Consider the following 27,319-nt stretch of genomic DNA (forward strand, 5'->3'; position numbering starts at 1 on the left):
GAAGCGGGGCGCTGCGGGGCGGGGGGGCAACGTTTTGGCAGCCCCGCATCCCCGGGGCAGCCTCGTCTCCCAGCCCGGCCTCCTGCGCGCGGCGGTGCCGGGGCCGCGGACACCCCTCAGCGTCGCGCTGGGGCACCAACGCCCGCGCCGGGAGAGCCGCCCCCGCCCGCGGGCACTCCGGCTCCCGGGCGCCGCGGCCCGGAGCCCGCCACCCCGCCGGGAGGCGCCGCGTGCGGGACAGCCCGGGACCGGCGCGGGCAGCCGGCCACACGCCCGGGGGGGGGTCCCGGCCCGCAGGGCAGCGCGTGCGGGATGCTCCGGGCGGGGGCGTCGGCAGCCCGGCACAAGGGCAGGACCGGGCTGCAGCGGCCCCGGCGCGGAGCCCCGCCCCCTCGGCCGGCGCGGGGCTGCGGGCGCCACTTCCCTTCCGGAGCAGCGGGCACTGCGGCCCCGCCCCCCAGCCCGAGCGCGCCCCGGCCGGCGGGCGGCGGCGGCGGCAGGACCCGGGGGCGGGCGGGGGCTCTCGAGCGGGGGCCAGCACCGCCTGTGCCCCCCCGGCCCAGGGCCCCGCGGGCACCGGGCCCCGAGCCCGCAGGTCGCCGCGCAGGTGCGGCCCCGCCCCCCGAGCCCGAGCGCGCCCGGGTTGGTGCGGGGCGAGCGGAGGCGCCCCCCCCCCCCCCGCGGCCGTGTGTCCCGCGCCGCGACCCCTCCGCCTCGCCCCCAGGCCCGTGCGCGGGGCGGCGCGGAAATGCCCGCGGGCAGGCCGGCCCCCGCCGCGGCGTTGCGGGCGCACCTTCAGCCCCGGCCCCTCGGCGCGGCCGTGCCCCCGAAGGCGGCAGAGCCCGCGGACGAGCCCCCTCGGGCCCCCGGGCAGGAGCCCCTGCCCCAGCAGGGCCCAGGTAAAGCCCGGGGGGCCGAGCGCCCGCCCTGCCTTCGGGGGAGAGGCTCCGCGCCCTGTCCCGCGGCCGCGGCATTGCTGAGCGCGGGGCTGGGGTGGCGCGGGCTCCGGGCTGCGTGGCTGGCAGCGCCGGGCTGAGGCCCCGTCTTTCTCGCGGCGAGCGTGCGGCCCCGGCGGGAAGCCCGCTGGCCCTGGGTGGCCCCGGGGTGCTGCGGTGTCACTGCCAGTGGTGTAAGGGGTGTCCTAACAATCGGGGGGCTGCTCCCCCCGTCTCCGTGCCGCAGCGAGCCTCTGTGGCCAGCACGGGGCTGGGGCAGGTGTCGGGGACACGCGTCTCCCCGGCGAGGGTCGGCTGGTACGCTTACCCCAGGCCTCTGTCCCGCTGCGGGCCCCCTGCCACGAGAGGAGCCCTGGGAGCGGTCGGCAGGGGAAGGCTCCCCGGGCTGGCGCCCCAGACGAGGCCCTTCTCCGGGAGCAGGTAAGGAGCCGCGCTGGCACCTCTTCAAGCGGCAGGAGGCAGCGTCCAGCAAAGGCAAACCCTGTGTGCCAGAGCATTTGGATGGGGTCCGTGCTCCGCGCGCCCGGGTTTGTGCATTGTCCCGGTGCCCTGGACGCCTTTCGCACACCTTGGCGCAGACTCTCCTTGTATTTGCCTTCCCCCTAGCCTGAGGCCTCGGGCTGCCTGCTGCCCAGGCGGGCGCAGGTGAACAGCGGGGGTTTCCCCGCGTTGGCAGCACCCGGGTAACTTGTCGTTCTCTCTGCCGCTCAGCAGGTGCAGGGACCCCGAGCAGAGCCGAGGAGGAGCCTCGCGAGGAAGGGCCTGGAAACCTGGAACTACAGGGGACTGCCCCAGGGGGACTGGGGGATGCGGACGTCCTGGCACCTGCTCCAGGCCCAGTGGACAAGGGGCTGGGCAGGCCGCTGAGGCCGGGGGGGAGAATGGAGGTGAGCAGGGCACCAGCTTCAGTAGCGATTGCAAGTGCAGCTTGGGCAGAGAGCAGACAGCCAGTGGTGTGGGGAAACTGTAGGGACTGGAGGCACTAGAAGAGCAACAGAAGGCGGCTTCACTGGTGACGGCGGCTGCAGCCACACCAAGCTGGCGTTAGCTGGAGCTCGCTCCCCAGCGCAGATAGCCGGGGTGCTGGCGCTGGCCGGCTGGGTCTGGATCCGTGGAGCCAGAGCTCCCTCCTCTGGAAACGCTCCTCAGGGTGCTTCTGAGGAGTGCTCAGATAGAGGCTTTCGAGACCGGAAGAACCAAGGAAGAGCCGTCCTGGGGAGTGGGTGATACCCAGCCAGCACCAGGGAGTCTCTCCAGCTGACCCCAGCAAGTTGAACATGGCTCCGACTATGGAGAATAGAGGGTCATTTCAAGTGATGCCAGCAGGATTTGTCCAGCACAGGCAATGACACGGCAGCTCTTTGGGTAGGTAGTTTGGTAGGAGTGAGCAGCGCCCCTGGCTGCTAGACGTCTCTGTTATTCAGAAGTGAGGCAGAAGAAAGGATAGATTTGCACCCTGCAAACTAATAGAGATGCATAGAATAGGATTTTGTGAGCCCAAGCTCATTTCATGAAATACAGCGAGAGGACATGCACAGGGAAGACTATAGATAGAGTGAGTGGTTTTTTATACTAAACATTGGGAAAGGAGGCAGGGAAGGGAGAAAGTTTGGAGCGGGAACAGTGCTGGCATAGGAAAACAAGTAAAGACCCTAACTGAGAATGGTAGAGATGGAGGTGTATGAACCTTAGATGCTATAATCCAGGTTATTTTGCTCAGTGATGATGTCACGTATACTGATTAGAGAGTCCTTTCTCCATCTGGGTCTGTTGCATGGCCTGGGGCAGTGGTGAGAGTGGGTGTTGGGTCCCCTGTTGGTTGAAAGACATAGTTGGAGTTTAGGGGGTGCCTGTAAAGCAGGACAGGCTTGTCCAGCGTGGCTACATTGTCCAGCGTGGCTCCTTTTCCAGGAGAGGGTGGCAGGTTTTATTGTAATTGTAGGAATCCCTGCTCCAGATCCTTTGGGTGTGCATCCTGGTGGGTGGGAGCCAGTGAAGGAGATTGTGTTGTAATATTGAGTTTGGCTGTGGATGATGGATCTTGTGGTTTGCTTAGGATGAAAGCTAGCTGTACTAGTGTGTGGGTTTCTAGTGCACCTCTCCATATGATGAAAATACCCTTGATGTACCTTTGATGTACGAAGGGAATAAGTGGCAGCTAGGGAGGAAACAGAGTTTGCGTTTGTCACGGACATAGTGCCATACTGTAGAGAATGTATGCGTGCCTGTATGTAGAAGGAGTCCCCATTTCTGAAGTAGTTGTGTGTAAAGATGAAGGAAGCCCATGTGTACACAACCTCGTAAGAAGGTCAAGTGAATACCAGTCCCAGTCCCCTTATACCAGCTTTATACCAGTCACAAAACCAGCTTCCCCAGGGAGACTTAAGGGCCTATGCACCTATGCTACGTACTGCCAAGCAAAAATAGCTTAAATGTCTCCCACAGTGAGACGGGCTGAAGCAGACGCATTGACTCCTGCATCCCCAGAGCTGTATCCACATCACATGTCAGTTGAACACCTGGGAATTTACCACCCCTAAATAACATAGCTAAGCCCCAAATCTTTGTATCCCAGCGTAAGTGCAGATCAGGGCTGTGGGGGCTGGAGGCACCTGGAAGAGAAGATGCTGATGGTGTAATGCTTGTGACTGCAGCTCCGGGAGGCCTTTGAGGACGTGGCGGTGTACTTCACGCGGAAGGAGTGGGAGCTGCTGGGAGATGAAGACAAGGAGCTTTACCAGGACCAGATGCTGAAGAATTACCAAGCCCTACTTTCCCTGGGTAAAGCTCTGTTCACTGCTTCTTCCTGAAACTGCGAGCTCTGCATTTTATCATTGTCTTCCTGTTTTCTCTCTTACACTTTCTATTTATATATCCTCCTTCATTTAATCCAGCCACCATCACTTGAGTCTTCCTTATCCATTAAACTCCTGGTGCTTCCATATTCAGGAGATTCATGGTAAGATGATCCTTTTGCTTCCCAGCATGTTCCTATCTTTTCAAATGCATTGGGCATACAACTTCACTAACCAGGGGATTATCCAATAACTCCTTGAATAATTATTCTGATTTCCTCCCTCTCTTGCCTAGTGTATCCTACCCAAACACATCTAGCAACTCTAGGATGCTGAGTTTAGTGCTATCCTTTTTCTCTTCCTTTGGTCACCATCCAGCAGAAGTTAATGACAGTCTTATTACCCTCTGTTGCTACAACAGATGGATTAAGGATTTTCTCAACTCTTTCTCTAGGGGGTCAGCCCTGGGCTCTGCATGGCAGCATTTGGTGGCAGAGGGGCTGGGTGGGGTGCAAGTCTGAAGAACTTGTGAAGCCATTTGGCTGGGCGGCAGGCAGCACCTGCACTTTAGCACCCTCATGCCCCAGCTAGACCCTGTTGCTGTCGGCATGTGCATTTCAGTGCAGTTACTTACCCTGCCCTAAGATAGTAGTACTATCTGGAACAGCGCTACCTTGCAGCAGAGTTAATTTACTGCACCATAATACCAGTGCACATATAGACAGTGATGCTTTACTGTGGAGCTAAGTAGTCAACTCTGCAGTAAAGTGCACATGTAGATGCACCCTTTGTTTCATACCCTTTTAATACCTCTGAGTGACTGGTGCTTTTTTTTTCCTCCTATGACCACCTGTAACTGGATGGGTGTTCCTGGGCAGCCGTAATGCCTCCTGATGGTCACTCAGCTCTTGCCCTGCTCTGCTTGTAGGGGCTGGCCCTTCACTGTCACCTGCCACCTCTTGATGTTCTTAGTACAGTTTGAAAGGGAGGCTGCCCCGAGGCACTAGAGGGAGCCAGTGGATCCCCACATACACCTGTCAGGGCCTTGGACTTCCCAGGCTCTGCTTTTTCCTCTGGCCGGTCCCTTGCTGCCTACGCCCACCGTGCTGGATCCGGCTCCTGGGTTCAGCCCTGTCAATTCAGTCTCTTGGGCTTCTGCCACTTGCCTCTTGCTCTGGGGCCCTGACCCCAGAGTTTGTCCCTCACAAGCCGCACATTTCTGACCTTGGTTCTCGCTTCTTTCAGTCTGTGGTTGCCCCCGTCTGGGCTACGAGCCCCTGACCCTGGTCCTCACCCCACTTGGTCCTCACCCAGCTTTTGCACCTGCTGAGCACTGTGCTTCAGTCTCTGTCTCCTCTAGTCTTATTCTCCCTGCAGGAACCTCTTCTGTCTCTTGGGTCCCAGCCCCTGGCAGCATTCTCCAAAACACTTGTGCGCCACTCTGGCAACACTGGGCCCCCCTAACCTCCCCTTACTAGTCCCAAACACAGTGTAAACCACAACACGATACACAAGCCCTCTGGCTACAACAGACTATTGTCCCCATGCTGGGTCTGAACATAAAATCCACTCCCTGGCTGAACCAGTATGCTAGTCTACAGGTCTCTGAGTCTCTCCTGTCAGCCAGGCAGTCCCCTGTAGCCTCCCTGTCCCGGGGCTCCTTCTGCAGCTTGCAGAGCCAAACTGCCTGCCGTAGCTCAGGCCCCGGCTCATAGCTCACTCAGGATCTGCCCACTTCTGGGCAGGTGGCTTCCTAGCTGTGGCCCAGCTGTCTCTCACTTCTTCTAACGGCCTGCCTGTTGCTGCCCTGACTCCTATCTCCATGGCTTTATTGCTTCAATAGACTTTATCCTATCATATGACTCCTGTGCAACTAGCACAGCAATAGCTATGCCCTTGGCAGCCACCTTTATTAGGCTGCCTGACTGCTGTTAGCTGCTGTTCTCCCTCTGAGAGCAACAGGAGCCATAGAGTCCCTGTTATACTGTCCCTCCACCAGCTGAGCAGCAAGGACCATAGCCTATTGAAGTCTTTGCCTCCAATCCCCTAATCCCGGGTGGTTCTTCTCCATCCTGTACTCAGTCACATACACTCTTTAACTGCTGCCCCGAACAGGATATCAAGGTCTCACACCTGACTTAATCTGCTGCATTGAGCAAGGGGAAGTGGAGCGCCGTGTTTCTGATGATGAGGACCATGGGGAAAACTCAAGGTCTGAAGACCCCTTGCCAGGTGAGTTGCTGCAGTCCCTTCTACCTGACTCCACTCTCATAAATGCTCAATACCCAGACTGAGGCAGGGAGTGACCTGGAAACTGTAGACCTACCCTGTGCTGCCATTCAAGGGTGCTGACCTGTAGTTGCTTCTGCTATAAAGTGTCCAGGCAGATGTTGCTTCCACTCACTGAAATCAATGATGGGAAGTCAAGCAACTGTTTCCTTTTTCTCATTTAATTAGCTTGTTATTAGACAGTGAAGCTTACCGTCTAGATTTTTAAGGCCAGATTAGTTCTCCTGGGATAAGATTATCTTTATTTTCTATTCTCACTCAGCAATGCAAGAGTTGATTCCCCAGCCCAAGGTACCCATAACACCCTCTACCAGGGCATGATAGGATTTGTGGTCCCCCATGGAAATTACCATGTTTGGCTGAAGCTGTGTGTAGCCATTTTTGTTGGACAGGAGGCAGGCTGGGCTCTCCCTGGATTTTTTTCTATTTAGGTAAACCTAGAATCCAGGAAGGGTTTAATAAAAATCTCAGGCTGCATGACATGGGTCCATGGGGTGGGTGGGATTCAGAAGCTTTCATGTTGGGTGGGGAAAGTGAGTACCTTATGGCTTCCCCCAGAATCTCCCTCTGTGTCATTTTTGGGGTCCTGAGTGTCACAAACCCTCAGTCTCAGCATGGAGTCCATGTGCAGGTTACTGCCCAGGCCCTTCTCCCATTGCAGATTCCTGTGAGTTGGAGGACGCCTGGGACTCGTCAGCAGAGGAAGGCCCCATGGGCTCATTGCCTGCATCAGACCCTTCCCCGGAAGCAGGTAGGGAGCAAAGCCCTGCTCCCTCCAGGAGGGAGAGCCACAGCTCTAAATCCTCCCCTCCCAAAACATTTCTTGGAAGAAGGAGGGATTACATATTTTGGCTTGTTTGAACAAGCAGAAGCAGCACTTCTCTGTACCTCCGAAGCCTCCAGTCCTAGGTAAGGCCGTGCTCACCAAACATTCATGTCCACCGTAAACGTCTTGATCTCCACCGTAAGGCTGTTCACACTTGTCCCCAGATGCTGCTCTCAGTATAGCCAGACATCAAGTGTGAGCACTGGAGCTCTGCCCTGAAAAGCCTCACTAATGCGCTTTGGATACTGGAGCACGTCAGCCCAGTCAGGTGGAGTCCTCGGCATCTCCTGGACCCATCAGTGCTGTGGGATAGAGCAACCCTTAGAGAGCCTCATTCTTCCTTTAAGCAGATGCTTGTGATCTCATGTTCAGCCTCTTAGTGCACAGAGTCATTCAGGTACTGTCTTAATGCGTGTCCTCCATGCGCTTCTCCCACAAGGGTCTGAAGTGATGGGGCTCAGCTCTGTGACAAGTCCTGAGAAAGTGGCTCTGAAATCCACCAAGTTGCAGAACATTAGGATGGCACGTGTACTTTCCCCTCCCCCAACCCCAGCACTTGGGGTGTTAGAAAGAAGAGCTTATTTTCTTAACTAAATACAGGCACCAAGCTCCAGCTATAATCTGAGGCCCAGCACAAGTCGGGGAACATAGTTTATGCCCTTAGCTTTGCCCTGACACAAAATCTGGAAGTTTTTTTTCACCCACCCAGGAGCTGCCTTGATGCTGAGCAGAGCTGAGGAGCAACCTCCAGACAAAGGACCTGCAGATCTGGAACCGCCACAGACTTGCCCAAGTACATCAGGAGGGAGGAACCCTCCAAGTCCTGAGGAGGACTGTTTGCATAAGATGCCAGGCAGGTCCCAAAACCAGATGGAGAATGTGTTGTTGAATAAGGTACCAACTCCTGATATGAGTGAGAGTGGAGTGGAGGTGAAGCCTGGTAAGAGCCAGGGTTACAGGGAAGAAGTTCAGAAGCTGAGAGAGATGAAAAGCTCCAAGGGAAAGATTCACCAGAAAGAGAAATTCCATTTAACCTCTGCCACCAGGGTGGGCCTTAGCAGGAAGCAGGAGCTCACGACCAAGCTCATGGAGATGGCCCAACCAACCCCTGAGTGCAGGGAAACCGTCAGTTGCCCATCGCAGCAGCAGCACATCCACGCAGAGAGGAAGACACTCCAATGCACGAAGTGCAGGAAGATTTTCACCAACAGGCAAGACCTGTCCTGTCACCAGCTCATCTGCACAGGGAAGAAGACGCATAGGTGCTCTACACATGAGAAGCACTCCACCCAGTCTTCCAGTCTAGTCTACTCCCAGCACATCCACACAGGGGAGAAGCCACATCAGTGCCCTGACTGTGGTAAGAGCTTTGCCCTTTCCTCCGACCTTGTCCGGCATCACCGCATCCACACAGGGAGAAGCCATATCAGTGCCAGGTGTGTGGGAAGAGCTTCACCCAAGCCTCCTACCTGGGCCAGCACCAGCTCATCCACGCAGGGGAGAAGCCGCATCAGTGCCCAGAGTGTGGGAAGCGCTTCACCCTTTCCTCCCACCTGGTCCGGCACCAGCTCATCCACACAGGGGAGAAGCCGCATCAGTGCCCTCAGTGTGGGAAGAGCTTCACTCTTTCCTCTGACCTGGTCCGGCACCACCGCATCCACACAGGGGAGAAGCCATATCAGTGCCCTCAGTGTGGGAAGAGCTTCACACGGTCCTCCTACCTAGGCCAGCACCAGCTACTCCACGCAGGGAAAAAGCCACATCAGTGCCCTGAGTGTGGGAAGAGCTTCACTCTTTCCTCTGACCTGGTCCGGCACCAACGCATGCACACAGGGGAGAAGCCATATCAGTGCCTTGAGTGTGGGAAGAGTTTCGCCCACTCCTCCAGCCTGATTAACCACCAGCCTATCCACACGGGGGAGAAGCCATATCAGTGCCAAGAGTGTGGGAAAAGCTTCAGCCTTTCCTCCTACCTGGTCCAGCACCAGCGCATCCACACAAGGGAGAAGCCATATAAGTGCCCAGAGTGTGAGAAGAGCTTCACGTTTTGCTCCCACCTGGTCCAGCACCAGCGCATCCACACCGGGGAAAAGCCACACCAGTGCCCTGACTGTGGGAAGAGCTTCACCCGCTCCTCCTACCTAGCCCTGCACCAGCTCATCCACACAGGGGAAAAGCCACACCAGTGCCCTGAGTGTCAAAAGAGCTTCACCTGCTCCTCTTACCTAGCCCTGCACCAGCGCATCCACACAGGAGAGAAGCCACATCAGTGCTCCGAGTGTGGGAAGAGTTTCACCCGCTCCTGCTACCTAGCCCTGCACCAGCGCATCCACACAGGGGAGAAGCCACATCAATGCCCCGAGTGTGGGAAGGCCTTTGCCCGCTCCTCCCACCTGGCGCAACACCAGCGTATCCACATGAGGGACAAGCCACATAGGTGCTCAGAGTGTGGGCAAACATTCACCTGCTCCTCCCTCCTTGCTAAACACCAGTGCATCCACATGCAGGAGCATCCATAATTCTGTCAGCACTGCAGGAAGGGTTTGGGGATGTCTACGTGCCCAGCACCCACTAGTGGATGCATTCAGGCAGTCAGGTTCAACCTGGGAAGAGTGCAGGAAGAGTTAGTTCACCGTGCCCTGAGCCCATGTAGTGCACCAAGGGTGGCCATCATAGAGGACGTTCCGTCTTTCTGCTTCTCTGTCCTCCATCCTCTATTGATACATAACCCAACGCCTTTTATGTCCTGTATTTTTCTCTTGAGGAGAAAAATAGAGGTGTTGGGTTTCATATCAATAGAGGACAGAGGATGAGCAGATGAGGACCGTGGGGATCCAGAATACAGTTAGGGACAGGATTGTCCTCTATGAAGGCCACCCTGAGTGCACCGTGGAACCCAAAGGACCTAAAGGTTGGAGTGCAAAGTTTGACAGGTAAGAGACTGGGAAAGGCTAGGAAGAAATACCTTATGATCCAAGCAGGGTGTGGAGCCTGGAATAAATCAACCTGTGTGGGACCCTGCCCCTATGCACCCCAGATGCAGAAGAGCTGGTGGTGAATTCAGTGGGCAGGGGGCTAGCCAAGTGGCTGAAAATGAAACCTCCAGCAGCAGCAGTGCTGAGTCCCTGTGGCTACTCTGCCTGACTCCGCGGGGCTCCCCAAACGCGGGGCCAGGGGCAGTTGCTCTGATTAGCCCCCCTTCCCCCACCCCAACAGCAGCCCTGCCTATAATTCTCTGGAAGCGGTCAGTGCTCCTGGGATGGACGTGTCCTCACAATAGGGCTCTCTTCCAAGTCAACTGGCTCCAGATGGCACTCGGGGACTGGACTGTCTTGTGCATCCTCCAAGCTTTGTCCTCCCTGCTGATCCCAGGGTCCTACTACGTGAGGATCCTGAGGTGCAGGAATAAGGATATTAATGGCTTGCAAAAGATTCCCTGATCTTCTTCCTGACTTCGCCTTTCCTCACCACCACGTGACCCCTTTCTCTGACCTGCTCGTGCCCATTGGGTGACGCAGGCTGCTGTTGCTGCTGCTTCATCCCCTGAGCCCAGTTCAGCAGGTTTTGCTTTTCAGCCTCTCTCCAGAACTCTGCACCGCCAGGTGCCAGCGGTTCCCGCTGCCCTCCTTCCCATCATCCCATCCTTCATAGTGGATTTCTTGCTAATAAAGCTCCAGAAATGAACATCTGATCCCTGTGCTCGGTCTCCATGTTCTTCTCAGAGCTGTGAAGTGGAAACAGGCCAGGTGCCAGAACCTTTTCCAGGGCAGATGTCTCCAGGATTCCCAAGTCCTTCCCCTTTTAGAGGATTCACCTCAAGCCAGAGCTTGGTCCTAACACTCAGGAGCAGGAGTTGTTCATGCCGGATGCATTGCTCCCAGGTAGTGCTGTATAGCAAGGGCCCTTTGCTAGGGGCTTTTGAAGGATCCCCTGCCCAGGAGCCCCTTTTCTGGGTGAAATGGGGTAATGGGAGTGAAGGAGATGCAGCCTGTGCTGCTCCTGCCTCTCCTGTGGAAGTGTGTAGAAAGTATGAGGCAAAGAGGAAAAAGGGGAAAAAACAAGAAAAAGGCAGATGGGGAATAGATTAGGAGTTTGAGCAGGAAGGAAACAGAAGCAAAGGTGGTGAAGGAGACCCCAAAGCAGAGCCAGCAAAAGGTTTTTGAGAAGTTCCTCTGGGGAGCGGCTGGAGGAAGATGAGGCGGTGAAGGAGGAAAAGAAACTATGGATACCCTCAGACTAACCTGAGGCTAGTGCCCTCGAGAGCAGGGAGAGGTGGGGCAGACTTGGAAGAAGAAAGGAAGAGAAATGGTGCTGGCTCCTACCCTGGGGGTCTTTAAGAGGAGGCTAGATGAACTCCTTGCTGGGGTCATTTGACCCCAGTACTCTTTCCTGCCGTGGTGGGGGGTCGGACTCGATGATCTGCTCAGGTCCCTTCCGACCCTTGAAACTGGAAGGAGGGATGGGATGGCTCGCTAAAAGTGAAATTGGAGGAGCGAAGGATTGGCAAACACCTGAAGGGGGGAGGAGAGTTGAAATGTAGGGAAAGACAGAGAATCAGAGATGGGGCAGAAGAAGGGGAACCATTGTCCTTTCAGGCCCCAAAATTGGGAAGTTCAGGCTGCAGGTCCAAGATGGCAACAAGTCGGAGCATTTGGGAAAGAGGAGAAGAAGAAAGAAGCAAGGGAAAACCCATGATGAAGGGTCCTTTTGCCAAACAGTGGGCACCGGTTGCCTTGGTCAGTCAGCGTCAGAGGTATTGTAGGTGTGCAGGACTAGGGGCATTCTTAGCTCAAGTACAAATAGACGTCATCTGCCTACAAAACTGATATATGAAGGGCAGTGTAGCAAGTGCCCATCTCGGGGGTGGATGTGATGTCCCCCATTCATCCCTTGCCCGCATGGTTCTTCTTTGGGTCTTCTCCTTTTTACTTGCCCACCATGCTCTGCTATTATTCATTTCGTATGAAAGGGAGGCTGCCCCAGGGCTTCCCAAGCCTCGTCTTACTCTTATGAACACAGGGGCTTGTGGTCAGTACCTTAAGGGCTAATTCGTGGGCTCCATCCTCCCTAATACCCACTCGCTAGCCTCACGGGTGCTTTCCTGACATAAGCCCTTCGTGGACTGTGGGCTCCCAACCCCATGCTCTGCCACCTGGCAGGCCCCAGGCACTGCAGTAATCCATCCCTCTATACTAGTGTCTCCAAACTTTTTTGATCGCACACCCCTGACAGTAAAAAAATTTTGAGCACAGTCCCCAATATATGTATATTCATATAAATAGAAGTTCTAATATTTTCTTCCCGCACCCCAATGGATCATCTCGTGCACCCCACTTTGGAGACCACTAGTCTGCACCACCCCCAGGGCTCTGGACTCTTGCGTGCCTAGTGCCCCCTAGACACTGGACCTTCTCCAAAGTAGCTAGTCCTTTTTGGGTTCAAACTCTCTCTCTCTGGGTCTCAGACCTACGCCTGGCAAGGCCCCACACTCCATCCTGTTGCCGCTGTATTTATGACCAGGATACCTTGTTCTTCCTGACCGTGTTACTCTCGGTCACGCTGCAGCTTCAGAGCTAGTGGGTCTACCAGAGGTACGATCCTCTCATTCTGACACATCCAAGAAAAATCTCGGAACAAAGGAAACACCTCTATATTGCTTTCATTGGCCTGACTAAGGCCTTGTCAGCAGAAAAGGTCACTTCAAAGAATTGGAAGACTGGGTGTCCACCCAAACTCAGCACAATCTGCTCTTTCTGGGATGGCATGTGGGGAAGAGAAGGGTCACCATGTTTCCAGGTCCAGAAATAGAGGACACCTGTCATGCAGGAGATTTGGGGTGGGGAGGGAGCAAGGGGAATATGACGGTGGGAGGGGGCAGTTGCATGCTGGTGCCCTGCCCATTCTGTAGTCCCTTACTGCCAAGCCACAGCCCCCGCCGACCCTGCTGCTGCCCCTCACTCCCAACTCACTGACCCCTACCAGATTCCCCAGTGTGCTCTGGGCCAAAATCTGACACCTGCTCCAGTCACTGTGTCACACATGGTGATCACTCTGGCCAATCCAGGACTCCACTGCACATGATGTCCACTCCCTGTCATCTGGGACCTGCATACTGTACACAGTGCTCACATCGGAGCAGCCACATGTGGAGCTGTCCCGGAGCGGGCACCGGGGGCTCCGAGGCACGTGTGTGTTGATGGAGGGGGTTGGTCTGTGAGCCTGATCTAGCCACAGGAGCGTGGAAGCCCCACACCACTCACCTGGCCCGTGGGGCTGGATGACTGATGCCCTTCTTCATGTAGATCTGCCAGCACCACATCTAAAGGTTTATTTCTCTTTACTTTTTTTTAAATGCCTGAGAATTATTTATAATTTTTCCTTTTCTAAAACCGAACTGATTATCAATAATTTAGGGGGTTCCCTTGCTTCTAATGTTGGTATCTTTTAATCTTTTTTCAATGAATGCCTAAGTAAATTTGTGCTTCTGTGATTCACTGCCTTTTAGCTTGAACACGAAGCGTGAAATTGTTTTTAGTCACCATTTCTCTGAAATCTTTTTGTCCTGTCCAGGTTTCTGGATGTAATGCAGTACCCGCCATTCCCCTTCGTCACCAGTGCTCTGGGACCTTTTCCACAGGTCAGTCATGTAACGGGGTGGACAATTATTTGGGCCCACAAGCCACGCAGGGAGCTTTGTTGAGGTGTCGCGGGCTGCCCATGCAACAACTCGCCCAAACCCCCTGGGCACGTCTACACACGATGCTACATCACTGTAGCAATGCACTGCAGCAGCATAGCACCAGCGGGCAAAAACTGTGATGTAGCAGCAATGTCGCTAGCTACATGCTCCCTCATTACAGCACATTGCTATGGAGATGTAATGCTTAAAAATAACCATGTGTGGTGTTCACGGTGCAGTGCAGGCTGTTACTGCACCATCTTTGGGTCCTTCCAAAAGGAAGTACTAAATGATGGCGCAGTAACAACAGTGCCATAGGGGCATGGGTCGAAGCACCCTCTCGGTGGGATGGGGCCCGGGTGGGCTGGGAGCGGTGTCCAGGAACAGCTGCCACACATAGGTGAATATCCTGTTGGCTGCCAAGTGAAAGGTGCCTGTTGTCGTCTTCTCCCCCTCGCCCCTTCTGGCCGCACACTTCCTCCTCCGTCTTCCTGATGCTGACCCAGAAGTCAGAAAGATACAGCGGTGCACATCAGCAGTGGGGCCTTGAAAAATGGCTCTTCCTTGCTTCGCGCAGGGGTAGCCAGTGCCTCGAGGGAAAGAAGAGGCAGAGGAGAGGGGCTTGCCTGGTCAGGAATTGAACCCAGGCCACCGGTGAGGAAAGTGAAGCCTAACCACGAGACCCTCGGCAGGGCAAGCCGATCCTTCGGCTGACCCCAGGAGCGCTCGCTCTGCCCTCTGCTGGAGGGTTGGGCCCGGCTCTTTCTCCATGCGGGGTGCCTGCCACCTGGGTGGAAAAGACTCCAGGGTTCAGGATGGGGACAGGGGGAGCAGACCCTCCACTTCCTGACGGCGAGCACAACTCCAGGCAGGGTGTGCAAGGCCTTAGCCATGCTCTTGCAGTGGCAGAGTCAGACGCCAGGCCCAAGTGTGGGCTCTTCCTATGTCCCGGGTGTCCTCATCTCCCTCTGGAGAGACGGGTTCAAATTCTAGTCCTGGCACTCGCTTCTGGCGGGCCATCTGCACTTCTGCACGGCAGCCGCCTCCACCAAACCTAACCGCACCAGCGCCCTCGCTGCTCCCGCTCTGCGGGTTGGCCCCTCGCTCCCTCCCGCCTGTCTGGGCAGCGGGGTGGGACCCCGGCACCTCCTCCGTGCTGAAGGTCTTGGGCGCGGGGAGCCCCTGCAAGCCAAGGGCCGGCGCCCCGGCAACTGCCCACCGCAAAACCAGTCCGGGAGCGGAGCTGCAGCAGCGCGTGCGGGCCGGGGGCTGCTTTATTACTCACCGCTTCTCACGTGGGCTGGGCCGGCACCCCCGCCGCCCCCGCCCGCGGGCACTCCGGCTCCCGAGCGCCGCGGCCCGGAGCCCGCCACCCCGCCGGGAGGCGCCGCGTGCGGGACAGCCCGGGACCGGCGCGGGCAGCCGGCCACACGCCCGGGGGGGGTCCCGGCCCGCAGGGCAGCGCGTGCGGGATGCTCCGGGCGGGGGCGTCGGCAGCCCGGCACAAGGGCAGGACCGGACTGCAGCGGCCCCGGCGCGGAGCCCCGCCCCCTCGGCCGGCCCGGCGCGGCGGGCTCCACTTCCCTTCCGGAGCAGCGGGCACTGCGGCCCCGCCCCCCCGCCCGAGCGCGCCCCGGCCGGCGGGCGGCAGCTAGCACCGCCTGTGCCCCCCCGGCCCAGGGCCCCGGGCACGACGCCCCGCACGGAGGCCGGGCCCCGAGCCCGCAGGTCGCCGCGCAGGAGAGGACCCGCCCCCGCGGCAGCGGCGCCGGCGCCGGAGCAGGTGCGGGGGGGGCGCCGGAGCCCCGCGCCGAGGCGGCGGCCCCCCCGGGTTGGTGCGGGGCGAGCGGAGGAGGCGCCCCCCCCCCCGCGGCGGCCGTGTGTCCCGCGCCGCGACCCCTCCGCCTCGCCCCCAGGCCCGTGCGCGGGGCGGCGCGGAAATGCCCGCGGGCAGGCCGGCCCCCGCCGCGGCGTTGCGGGCGCACCTTCAGCCCCGGCCCCTCGGCGCGGCCGTGCCCCCGAAGGCGGCAGAGCCCGCGGACGAGCCCCCTCGGGCCCCCGGGCAGGAGCCCCTGCCCCAGCAGGGCCCAGGTAAAGCCCGGGGGGGCCGAGCGCCCGCCCTGCCTTCGGGGGAGAGGCTCCGCGCCCTGTCCCGCGGCCGCGGCATTGCTGAGCGCGGGGCTGGGGTGGCGCGGGCTCCGGGCTGCGTGGCTGGCAGCGCCGGGCTGAGGCCCCGTCTTTCTCGCGGCGAGCGTGCGGCCCCGGCGGGAAGCCCGCTGGCCCTGGGTGGCCCCGGGGTGCTGCGGTGTCACTGCCAGTGGTGTAAGGGGTGTCCTAACAATCGGGGGGCTGCTCCCCCCGTCTCCGTGCCGCGGCGAGCCTCTGTGGCCAGCACGGGGCTGGGGCAGGTGTCGGGGACACGCGTCTCCCCGGCGAGGGTCGGCTGGTACGCTTACCCCAGGCCTCTGTCCCGCTGCGGGCCCCCTGCCACGAGAGGAGCCCTGGGAGCGGTCGGCAGGGGAAGGCTCCCCGGGCTGGCGCCCCAGACGAGGCCCTTCTCCGGGAGCAGGTAAGGAGCCGCGCTGGCACCTCTTCAAGCGGCAGGAGGCAGCGTCCAGCAAAGGCAAACCCTGTGTGCCAGAGCATTTGGATGGGGTCCGTGCTCCGCGCGCCCGGGTTTGTGCATTGTCCCGGTGCCCTGGACGCCTTTCGCACACCTTGGCGCAGACTCTCCTTGTATTTGCCTTCCCCCTAGCCTGAGGCCTCGGGCTGCCTGCTGCCCAGGCGGGCGCAGGTGAACAGCGGGGGTTTCCCCGCGTTGGCAGCACCCGGGTAACTTGTCGTTCTCTCCGCCACTCGGCAGGTGCAGGGACCCCGAGCAGAGCCGAGGAGGAGCCTCGCGAGGAAGGGCCTGGAAACCTGGAACTACAGGGGACTGCCCCAGGGGGACTGGGGGATGCGGACGTCCTGGCACCTGCTCCAGGCCCAGTGGACAAGGGGCTGGGCAGGCCGCTGAGGCCGGGGGGGAGAATGGAGGTGAGCAGGGCACCAGCTTCAGTAGCGATTGCAAGTGCAGCTTGGGCAGAGAGCAGACAGCCAGTGGTGTGGGGAAACTGTAGGGACTGGAGGCCCTAGAAGAGCAACAGAAGGAGGCTTCACTGGTGACGGCGGCTGCAGCCACACCAAGCTGGCGTTAGCTGGAGCTCGCTCCCCAGCGCAGATAGCCGGGGTGCTGGCGCTGGCCGGCTGGGTCTGGATCCGTGGAGCCAGAGCTCCCTCCTCTGGAAACGCTCCTCAGGGTGCTTCTGAGGAGTGCTCAGATAGAGGCTTTCGAGGCCGGAAGAACCAAGGAAGAGCCGTCCTGGGGACTGGGTGATACCCAGCCAGCACCAGGGAGTCTCTCCAGCTGACCCCAGCAAGTTGAACGTGGCTCCGACTATGGAGAATAGAGGGTCATTTCAAGTGATGCCAGCAGGATTTGTCCAGCACAGGCAGTGACACGGCAGCTCTTCGGGTAGGTAGTTTGGTAGGAGTGAGTAGCGCCCCTGGCTGCTAGACGTCTCTGTTATTCAGAAGTGAGGCAGAAGAAAGGATAGATTTGCACCCTGCAAACTAATAGTCAGAGATGCATAGAATAGGATTTTGTGAGCCCAAGCTCATTTCATGAAATACAGCGAGAGGACATGCACAAGGAAGACTATAGATAGAGTGAGTGGTTTTCTATACTAAACATTGGGAAAGGAGGCAGGGAAGGGAGAAGGGTGGGAGTGGGGCAGTGCTGAGAGAGAGAAACAAGAAAAAACCCTAACAGAATAGTAGAGATGGAGGCGAATGAACCTGAAATGCTATAATCCACTTTATTTTGCTCAGTGATCGTGTCATGTATATTGAGGAGAGAGTGCATGTCTCCCTCTGGGCTCAGTGCAGTGGTGGGAATGGGTGTTATGTCGCCTGTTGTTTGAAAGACATAGTTTGAGTTTAGGGGCTGCCTGTAAAGCAGGACAGGCTTGTCCAGCATGGCTACATTGGGACAACCCTCCTTTTCCAGGAGGGGGTGGCAGTCCTTACTGATGTGTCCAGGGTTTTCAAGCTGGGGGCTGTAGGTGACAGGCAGTGGGAGTCCGTGTTTCCTCTCCTCTGGCTCGTATGGTAGCAGGTTGGAGCAAGGTCTGAGTCTGGCTTTGGTGCTTGCAGTGATCACAATTTTGGTGTTTTATTGCAGTTGTAGCAATCCCTGCTTCACATCCTTCAAATGTGCATCCTGGTGGGTGGGAGGCATGGAAGGAGATAGTGTTGTGATGGCAAGTTTGGCTGTGGGTGATGGATCCACAGTGGTAGCGGGTGGGTTTCTAACTCAGTGTTGCCATTTCAAACATTCACCATTTTGTTTAGGAAATGAATTTGCTGAGTGGACCTTTGCAGAGTTGATTTGATGGAGGGTTGGAGATTGTTAAACTCCTGGTGAGATTTCTTTAGGGTTTCTATCCCACCTGTCTGTATGATGAGAACACCCTTCATGTACCTTGGATATATGAAGGGGATGAGAGGCAGCTAGGGAGGAAACGGACTACAGGTTTCCCTCGATTTTATGCTGTACATGCATTCCGAGAACGGCACTTAAATTGAATTTGCATAAAGCTAACCCACTTTACAGTGTAACAAGCGGGGATGAGTTCCCATGGTGGTGAGGGAGGGAGTGAGGCTGGGCCTAGGGAAGGGGTGGCGGGAGGGGTGCTGCTCCTGGGGCTGCCCAAGGCAGCAAAGCAGAGGGAACAGAGCCCCGGCTCCAGCGAACCTGGGAGTGACCAGTGCCAGCTGCCTGCAGCTGCTGGCTGCGCCGTCCTCCGCCTGTCCCCACTCGCCTCTGCGCCTGGGCTGCGCCGTGCCCTGGTGCGGGCAGATGGTGTCAGCTGCTTCCAGGGCCGCTGCAGCCGGGGACACCACCCGGGGCTCCGCTTGTCCGCACTCACCCCAGCCCGTGCTGGAGCGGCCTCGGGAGCAGTCAACATCAGCTGCCTGCAGCACGGCACAGCGCAGCCCGTGAACTGGGGCGAGCCCAGGCACGGGGGAGCAGGCGGAGCACGGTGCAGCCCCGTGGCTCCGGGCAGCTGGCACTGGCTGCTCCCGGGGCTGGGGTGAGTGGGGCACAGCTCTTTCCCCTCCCCCACAAATTTACCTGCTTGGGCATCTATGCTGATTGCATAAGAGCCAATTTACCTCGCATATAATGAATTCTGGGTCTAAATATGCTCATCACATAAGAGCAAATTTGCATATAAAGAATCCACATAAATTGAGGGAAACCTATATGGGTTTGTCATGAATATACTGGCATATTGTGGGGACCATATGTATGCCCATGGCATTGCCATTTGTAAGTATTTGGAGGGAGTCCCCATTTCTGAAGTAGTTGTGTGTAAAGGTGAAGGAAGCCCACGTGTACACAACATGCTAAGAAAGTCAAATGAATACTGGTCACAAAACCAGCTTCCCCAGGGAGTCTTACAGGCCTATACACCTACGCTACATACTGCAAAGCAAAAATAGCTTCAACACCTCCCACAGTGAGACGGGCTGAAGCAGACGCATTGACTCCTGTGTCCCCAGAGCTGTATCCACATCACATGTCAGTTGAACACCTGGGAATTTACCGCCCCTAAATAACATAGCTAAGACCCAAATCTTTGTATCCCAGAGTAAGTACAGATCAGGGCTGTGGGGGCTGGAGACAACCAGAAGAGAAGATGCTGATGGCGTAATGCTTGTGACTGCAGCTCCGGGAGGCCTTTGAGGACGTGGCGGTGTACTTCACGCGGAAGGAGTGGGAGCTGCTCGGAGATGGAGACAAGGAGCTTTACCGGGACCAGATGCTGAGGAATTACCAAGCCCTTGTTTCCCTGGGTAAAGCTCTGTTCACTGCTTCTCTCTGGAACTGCGAGCTCTGAATTTTATCATTGTCTTCCTGTTTTTCAACAGTCTGATCTTCCTTCACTTCTGGGTAGCATTTCAAATCCTCCTCCTTCCCATTTGCTCTGGCAGTGATGATGGCGCCTCTCGCATTTCCTATTTATATATCCTCCTTCATTTAATCTGGCCACACTCACTTGAGTCTTTCTCATCCGTTTAACTCCTGGTGCTTCCATATTCAGGAGATTCATGGTAAGATGATCCTTTTGCTTCCCAGCATGTTCCTATCTTCTCCAGTTCATTGGGCATACAAATTCTCTAACCAGGGCATTTTCCAAGAATTCCTTGGAGAACTATTCTGATTTCTTCACTCTCTTGCCTAGTGTATCTTATCCAAACACATCGAGCAACTCTTGGATGCTGAGTTCAGTGCTATCCTTTTTCTCCACCTTCGGTTACCATCTAGCAGAAATTCATGGAAGTCTTATCAGCCTCTGCTGCTACAACAAATGGATTAAGCAGTTTCTTAACTCCTTCTCTCTGGGGTCAGCCCTGGGCTCTGCATGGCAGCATTTGGTGGCAGAGGGGCTGGTTGGGGTGTAAGTCTGAAGAACTTGTGAAGCCATTTGGCTGGGCGGCAGGCAGCACCTGCACTTAAGCACCCTCATGCCCCAGCTAGACCCTGTTGCTGTCGCCATGTGCATTTCAGTGCAGTTACTTACCCTGCCCTAAGATAATACTGTCAGAGATAGTGCTAAGATCTTACAGCAGAGTTAATTTATTGCACCATAATACCAGTGCACATGTAGAGAGTGACACTTTACTGTGAAGCTAATTAGTTAACTCCCTCCACATCTAGATATTCTTAGTCCAGTTTGGAAGAGAGGCTGCCCCAGGGCCCTAGAGGGAGCTCCACGCTGGTCTCTTGCCAGCAGATCCCCTTGGGCCCCGTTGAATTCCTTGCATTTAGTTTGCCCCCCTAGCCCACATATATCCCCCAGGACACCTTTTGTCTTATGGGCTAATCATGGCCCCTGAACCTCCCTTAGAGATGTGCCCGTGCCTCACAGGCATTACTGACTCACAATTATGTGTGGCACTTGTCCTCAAGCCAGTATCCAGCCATTCCAGGCCTCCACACACCTGTCAGGGCCTTGGACTTCCCAGGCTCTGCTTCTTCCTCTGGCCGGTCCCTTGCTGCCTAGGCCCACCGTGCTGGATCCGGCTCCTGGGTTCAGCCCTGTCAATTCAGTCTCTTGGGCTTCTGCCACTTGCCTCTTGCTCTGGGGCCCTGACCCCAGAGTTTGTCCCTCACAAGCCGCACATTTCTGACCTTGGTTCTTGCCTCTTTCAGTCTGTGGTTGCCCCCCTCTGGGCTACGAGCCCCTGACCCTGGTCCTCACCCCACTTGGGTTCTGCTTTTGCACCTGATGAGCACTGCCTCAGTCTCCGTCTCCTCTAGTGTTATTCTCCCTGCAGGAACCTCTTCTGTGTCTTGGGTCCCAGCCCCTGGCAGCGTTCTCCAAAACACTTGTGCGCCACTCTGGCAACACTGGGCCCCCCTAACCTCCCCTTACTAGTCCCAAACCCAGTGTAAACCACAGCACGATACACAAGCCCTCTGGCTACAACAGACTATTGTCCCCATGCTGGGTCTGAACATAAAACCCACTCCCTGGCTGAACCAGCATGCTAGTCTGCAGGTCTCTGGGTCTCTCCTGTCAGCCAGGCAGTCCCCTGTAGCCTCCCTGTCCCGGGGCTCCTTCTGCAGCTTGCAGAGCCAAACTGCCTGCCGTAGCTCAGGCCCCGGCTCACAGCTCGCTCAGGATCTGCCCACTTCTGGGCAGGTGGCTTCCTAGCACAGCAATAGGCAGTTTGGCTGCCCATTCCCATGCCAGCCACCTTTATTAGGCTGCGTGAGTGCTGTTAACTGCTGTTCTCCCTCTGAGAGTAACAGGAGCCATTGCGTCCCTGTTACTGTTTCTCCATCACCTGGGTATCAAGGACCATCGTCTATTGAAGGTTTTTCCCTCCAGTCCCCAAATCCTGTTTGATTCTTCTCCATCCTGTACTCGGTCACAAACACTCTTTAACCCCAAACAGGATATCAGGGTCTCACACCTGACTTAGTCTGCCGCATCAAGCAAGGAGAAGAGGAGCTCTGGGTTTCTGATGATGAGGACCATGGGGCAACTTCAAGGTCTGAAGACGTCTTGCCAGGTGAGTTGTTGCAGTTGCAGCCCCCTCCACCTGGCTCCACTCTCAAAAATGTTCCATACCCAGAGCGAGGTGGGGAGGGACCTGGGAACCATAGACCTGCCCTGCGCTGCTGTTCGAGGGTGCTCACCTGCAGTTGCTCCAGGCAGATGTTGCTTCCACTCACTGAAATCAATGATGTGAAGACAAACGACTGTTTTCTTGTTCTCCTTTAATTAGCATGTTATTGGACAGTCAAACTTAAGGTAGCCCTCTACCAGCACATGATAGGATTAGTGGTCCCTCATCAAAATTAGCATGTTTGGCCAATGCTCTGTGTAGCCATTTTTGTTGAAGAGGACACAGGCTCCCTGTTTTTTTTTTCTGGCTAGGGGAATGTGGAACCCAGGAAGTGTTTAATCAAGGTCTCAGGCTGCATGAAATGGGTCCATGGGGTGGGTGGGATTCACAAACTTTTGTGTTGCGTGGGGGAAGTGAGTACCTTATGGTTTGCACCAGAATCTCCCTTTTTGTCATCTTTGGTGCCCTGAGTGTCACAAACCCTCAGTCATAGCATAGAGTCCATGTGCAGGTTAGTGCCAGTCGGTCCTTGCAAAATGGCTCTTTTCCAATCTGGAATCAGCTGTTTTGGAGGGACAGTGACTGGATTCGGTGTTTCAGATCACTGTCCTGATTGGATTCAGCCAAATCTGTTTCAGAGATTGCCCAGCTCTCTGATCCCTGCAGTGGCAGCCTGCTGAAACCTTGCACGCAGATCTGCCCTCCCACCGGGAAGAGCTAGGAAAATGATCAGAGAGCTGGGGAATCGAACCAGGAGCTACATGTCAACATCAGAGCAGTCCTTGCCCCCCTCTTCCTGCCCGCTCTTCTTAGTTTTTGTCTCCCTGCAAGCCTGGCTCTGAAACTCCAAAATTCTCCAAAGCATTTCCAGACCATTTTGGAGCTGTTTCAGAGTCTTCCAACTCAATTCAGATTTGGTGTTTCAGGTGCCAAAAGCGCCCAAAACACCTCTGAAATAAAACGGCTGCCCAAATTTCTCACAGCCCTAGTGCCCAGGCTTTTCTCCCACTGCAGATTCCTGTGAGTTGGAGGACACCTGGGACTCGTCAGCAGAGGAAAGCCCCACGGGCTCACTGCCTGTATCAGACCCTTCCCTGGAAGCAGGTAGGTAGTAAAGCCCTGCTCCCTCCAGGAGGGAGAGCCACAGCTCTAAATTCTCCCCTCCCAGACCATTTTTTGGAGGAATGAGGGATTAAATATTTTGGCTTGTTTGAACAAGCAGAAGCAGCACTTCTCTGTACCTCCGAAGCCTCTAGTCCTAGGTAAGGCCATGCTCACCAAACATTCATGTCCACTGTAAACGTCTTGATCTCCACCATAAGGCTGTTCACACTTGTCCCCAGATGCTGCTCTCAGTATAGCCAGACATGAAATGTAAGCACTGAAGATCAGCCCTGAACACCCTTGCTAATGCATTTTGGATGATGGAGCATGTCGGCCCAGTCAGGTGGAGTCCTCAGCATCTTCTGGACCCATCAGTGCTGTGGGATAGAGCAACCCTTAGAGAGCCTCATTCTTCCTTTAAGCAGATGCTTGTGATCTCGTGTTCCACCTCTTAAAGCATCAAGTCATTCGGGTATTGTCGTAACACACATCCCGCATGCACCTCTCCCACAAGGGTCTGAGGTGATGGGGTTCAGAGCAGCAACACAAGTCCTGAGAGAGTGGCTCTGAAATCCACCAAGTTGCAGAACATTAGGATGGCACGTGTACTTTCCCCTCCCCCAACCCCAGCACCTGGGGTGATACAAAGAAGAACTTATTTTCTTAAGTAAATACAGGCACCAAGCTCCAGCCATCACCTGGTGCCCAGCACAACTCAGGGAATAGTAGTTTATGCCCTTAGCTGTGCCCTGACACACAATCTAGAGGTTTTATTTCCCCCCACCCAGGAGCTGCCTTGATGCTGAGCAGAGCTGAGGAGCAACCTCCAGAGGAAGGGCCTGCAGATCTGGAACCGCTACAGACTTCCTCAGGATCCGGAGGGAGGGACCCCTTAAGTCCTGAGAAGGACCGTTTGTATAAGAGGCCCGGCAGGTCCCAAAACCACATGGAGAATATGTTGTTGAACAAGGTACAGACTCCTGTTATGCGTGAGAGTGGAGTGGAGGTGAAGCCTGGTGAGAGCCAGCGTTACTGGGAAGAAGTTGAGAAGCTGAGAGAGATGAAAAGCCCCAAGGGAAAGATTCACCAGAAAGAGAAATTTCATTTAACCTCTGCCACCAGGGTGGGCCTTAGCACGAAGCAGGAGCTCACGACCAAGCTCATGGAGATGGCCCAACCTACCCCTGAGTACAGGGAAACCGTCAGTTGCCCATCGCAGCAGCAGCACATCCACGCAGAGAGGAAGACACTCCAATGCACGAAGTGCAGGAAGATTTTCACCAACAGGCAAGACCTGTCCTGTCACCAGCTCATCTGCACAGGGAAAAAGACACATGGGTGCTCTACACATGAGAAGCACTCCACCCAGTCTTCCAGTCTAGTCCACTCCCAGCACATCCACACAGAGGAGAAGCCACATCAGTGCCCTGAGTGTGGGAAGAGCTTCACCCTTTCCTCCCACCTGGTCCGACACCAGCGCATCCACACAGGGCAAAAGCTACATCAGTGTCCTGAGTGTGGAAAGAACTTTGCCCATTCCTCCGGGCTGGCTCACCATCAGCGCATCCACACAGGAGAGAAGCCATATCAGTGCCCAGACTGTGGCAAGAGCTTCACCCACTCCTCCTACCTAGCCCAGCACCAGCTCATCCACGCAGGGGAAAAACCACACCAGTGCCAAGAGTGTGGAAAGCGCTTCACCCTTTCCTCCCACCTGGTCCAGCACCAGCGCATCCACACAGGGGAGAAGCCACATCAGTGCCCCAAGTGTGGGAAGAGCTTCGCCCACTCCTCCAGCCTGATTCATCACCAGCGCATCCACACAGGGGAGAAACCATATCAGTGCCAAGAGTGTTGGAAGAGCTTCAGCCGCTCCTCGTACCTAGCCCAGCACCAACTCATCCACGCAGGGCAAAAGCCACATCAGTGCCCAGTGTGTGAAAAGAGCTTCACCCAAGCTTCCCACCGGGACCGTCACCAACGTATCCACAAAGGGGACAAGCTACATCAGTGCCCTGAGTGTGGGAAGAGCTTCACCCGCTCCTCCTACCTAGCCCTGCACCAGCTCCTTCATGGAGGGGAAAAGCCACATCAGTGCCCAGAGTGTGGGAAAAGCTTCACCCTTTCCTCTGATCTGGTCCGGCACCAGCGCATGCATACAGGGGAGAAGCCATATCAGTGCTCTGAGTGTGGGAAGAGCTTCGCCCACTCCTCCAGCCTGATTAATCACCAGCCCATCCACACAGGGAAGAAGCCATATCAGTGCCAAGAGTGTGGGAAGAACTTCAGCCTTTCCTCCTACCTTGTCCAGCACCAGCGCATCCACACAGGGGAGAAGCCATATCAGTGCCCAGACTGTGGGAAGAGCTTCACCCTTTCCTCCCACCTGGTCCAGCACCAGCACATCCACACAGGGGAGAAATCACACCAGTGCCCTGACTGTGGGAAAAGCTTCACCCGCTTCTCCTACCTAGCCCTGCACCAGCGCATCCACACAGGGGAGAAGCCACATTAGTGCCCAGACTGTGGGGAGGCCTTTGCCCGCTCTTCATACCTGGCTCAACACCAGCGCATCCACATGAGGGACAAGTCACATAGGTGCTCAGAGTGTGGGCAAACATTCACCTGCTCCTCCCTCCTGGCTAAGCACCAGTGCATCCACACACAGGAACATCCATAACGCTGCCATCACTGCAGGAATGGTTGGAGGATGTCTACGTGCTCTGCACCCTCCACTGGATCCATTTCGGCAAGCAGCTTCATCCTGGGAAGAGTGCAGGAAGAGTTTACCCTGCCCTAAGTCCATGTAGTGCACTGCTGAACCCAAAGGACCTAGAGGTTTGGGTGCAAAATTTGACAGGTAGGAGAAACTAGGAAAGGATAGGAAGAAATGCCTTACGCAGAGCAACCTCTGAGGTGATGATCTTCGCATCAGCCTTGGAGCCTATAAATTCCCTATCATCAGGGATGACCTGAGCAGGGTTTGGAGCCTGGGGCAAATCAGCCTGTGTGGGGCCCTGCCCCTGCACACCCCAGATGCAAAGAAGCCAGCAGTGGATGCAAGGGGGTGGAGCTTGCCAAGTGGCTGAATGCGAAGACAGCAGCGGCAGTGACATTGAATCACTGTAGCTCCTCTGCCTGGCTCCACGGGCCCGAAGCACAGGACCTGAGGCAGACTAGTGCCCCCACACCCCAAATGGCAGCCCTGCCTATCATTCTCTGGAAGCGGTCAGTGCTCCTGGGGTAGACATGTCCTCACAATAGGGCTCTCTTCCAAGTCAACTGGCTCCAGATGGCACTCGGGGACTGTCTTGTGCATCCTCCAAGCTTTGTCCTCCCTGCTGATCCCAGGGTCCTGCTACGTGAGGATCCTGAGGTGCAGGAATAAGGATATTAATGGCTGGCAAAGGATTCCCTGATCTTCTTCCTGACTTCGCCTTTCCTCACCACCACGTGACCCCTTTCTCTGACCTGCTCGTGCCCATTGGGTGACGCAGGCTGCTGTTGCTGCTGCTTCATCCCCTGAGCCCAGTTCAGCAGGTTTTGCTTTTCAGCCTCTCTCCAGAACTCTGCACCGCCAGGTGCCAGCGGTTCCCGCTGCCCTCCTTCCCATCATCCCATCCTTCATAGTGGATTTCTTGCTAATAAAGCTCCAGAAATGAACATCTGATCCCTGTGCTCGGTCTCTATGTTCTTCTCAGAGCTGTGAAGTGGAAACAGGCCAGGTGCCAGAACCTTTTCCAGGGCAGATGTCTCCAGGATTCCCAAGTCCTTCCCCTTTTAGAGGATTCACCTCAAGCCAGAGCTTGGTCCTAACACTCAGGAGCAGGAGTTGTTCATGCCGGATGCATTGCTCCCAGGTAGTGCTGTATAGCAAGGGCCCTTTGCTAGGGGCTTTTGATCATTTTCCCTGCCCAGGAGCCCCTTTTCTGGGTGAAATGGGGTAATGGGACTGAAGGAGATGCAGCCTGTGCTGCTCCTGCCTCTCCTGTGGAAGTGTGTGGAAAGTATGAGGCAAAGAGGAAAAAGGGGAAAAAACAAGAAAAAGGCAGATGGGGAATAGATTAGGAGTTTGAGCAGGAAGGAAACAGAAGCAAAGGTGGTGAAGGAGACCCCAAAGCAGAGCCAGCAAAAGGTTTTTGAGAAGTTCCTCTGGGGAGCGGCTGGAGGAAGATGAGGAGGCGAAGGAGGAAAAGAAACTATGGATACCCTCAGACTAACCTGAGGCTAGTGCCCTCGAGAGCAGGGAGAGGTGGGGCAGACTTGGAAGAAGAAAGGACTTTGACTTCTAATTACTTTATCCAGGGGTTCAGGTATACAACAATGGTGGCCGCTTACAGAGCGGAGACACAAACAACTCACTACCAAACCAACCAGCACATCACAGCGTGACAGACACCTTCGCTGCATTTCACGTCGTGTCTTACATGCTAATTATGCGGACGGCGCACTGGCCACACAGTCATAAACAATTCAGACCGTGCTC

At 56.2% G+C, this 27,319-nt stretch overlaps 2 protein-coding genes across 2 annotated transcripts; both read left to right on the forward strand.

Annotated features, from left to right (window-relative positions):
* Nucleotides 1-312: 312 nt before the first annotated feature.
* LOC149860609 (uncharacterized) lies at nt 313-26,503 on the forward strand. Its single transcript, XM_090055220.1, is given in 8 exon segments — nt 313-607; nt 1,668-1,843; nt 3,611-3,737; nt 5,867-5,983; nt 6,702-6,791; nt 7,576-8,280; nt 8,283-9,361; nt 24,230-26,503. Coding segments are annotated over 8 exon segments (3,873 nt in total). The 3' UTR covers nt 25,514-26,503.
* Nucleotides 9,684-22,763, forward strand: LOC149860610 (uncharacterized). Its single transcript, XM_090051178.1, has 8 exons — nt 9,684-9,799; nt 13,437-13,503; nt 14,539-15,328; nt 16,409-16,581; nt 17,938-18,006; nt 19,320-19,446; nt 21,556-21,672; nt 22,744-22,763. Exons 1-5 carry the CDS (start codon nt 9,684-9,686, stop codon nt 17,971-17,973), a joined length of 1,182 nt encoding a protein of 393 aa, XP_089907304.1. The 3' UTR covers nt 17,974-18,006; nt 19,320-19,446; nt 21,556-21,672; nt 22,744-22,763.
* Nucleotides 26,504-27,319: the final 816 nt, after the last annotated feature.

This window comes from Crocodylus siamensis, chromosome 6, assembly GCF_052110815.1.
Source record: "Crocodylus siamensis isolate JL-2025a chromosome 6, ASM5211081v1, whole genome shotgun sequence".
In the NCBI taxonomy this organism is placed as follows: Eukaryota; Metazoa; Chordata; order Crocodylia; family Crocodylidae; genus Crocodylus; species Crocodylus siamensis.

Excerpts from the sequence above, each read along its gene's own strand:
- LOC149860610 (XM_090051178.1), top strand. The coding sequence starts at position 9,684 with ATGAGGACCGTGGGGATCCAGAATACAGTTAGGGACAGGATTGTCCTC. Across the intron at positions 9,800-13,436 it reads TGGAGTGCAAAGTTTGACAG|GTTTCTGGATGTAATGCAGT; the intron begins GTAAGAGACTGG and ends TGTCCTGTCCAG. Across the intron at positions 15,329-16,408 it reads CGGCGCCGGCGCCGGAGCAG|GTGCAGGGACCCCGAGCAGA; the intron begins GTGCGGGGGGGG and ends GCCACTCGGCAG.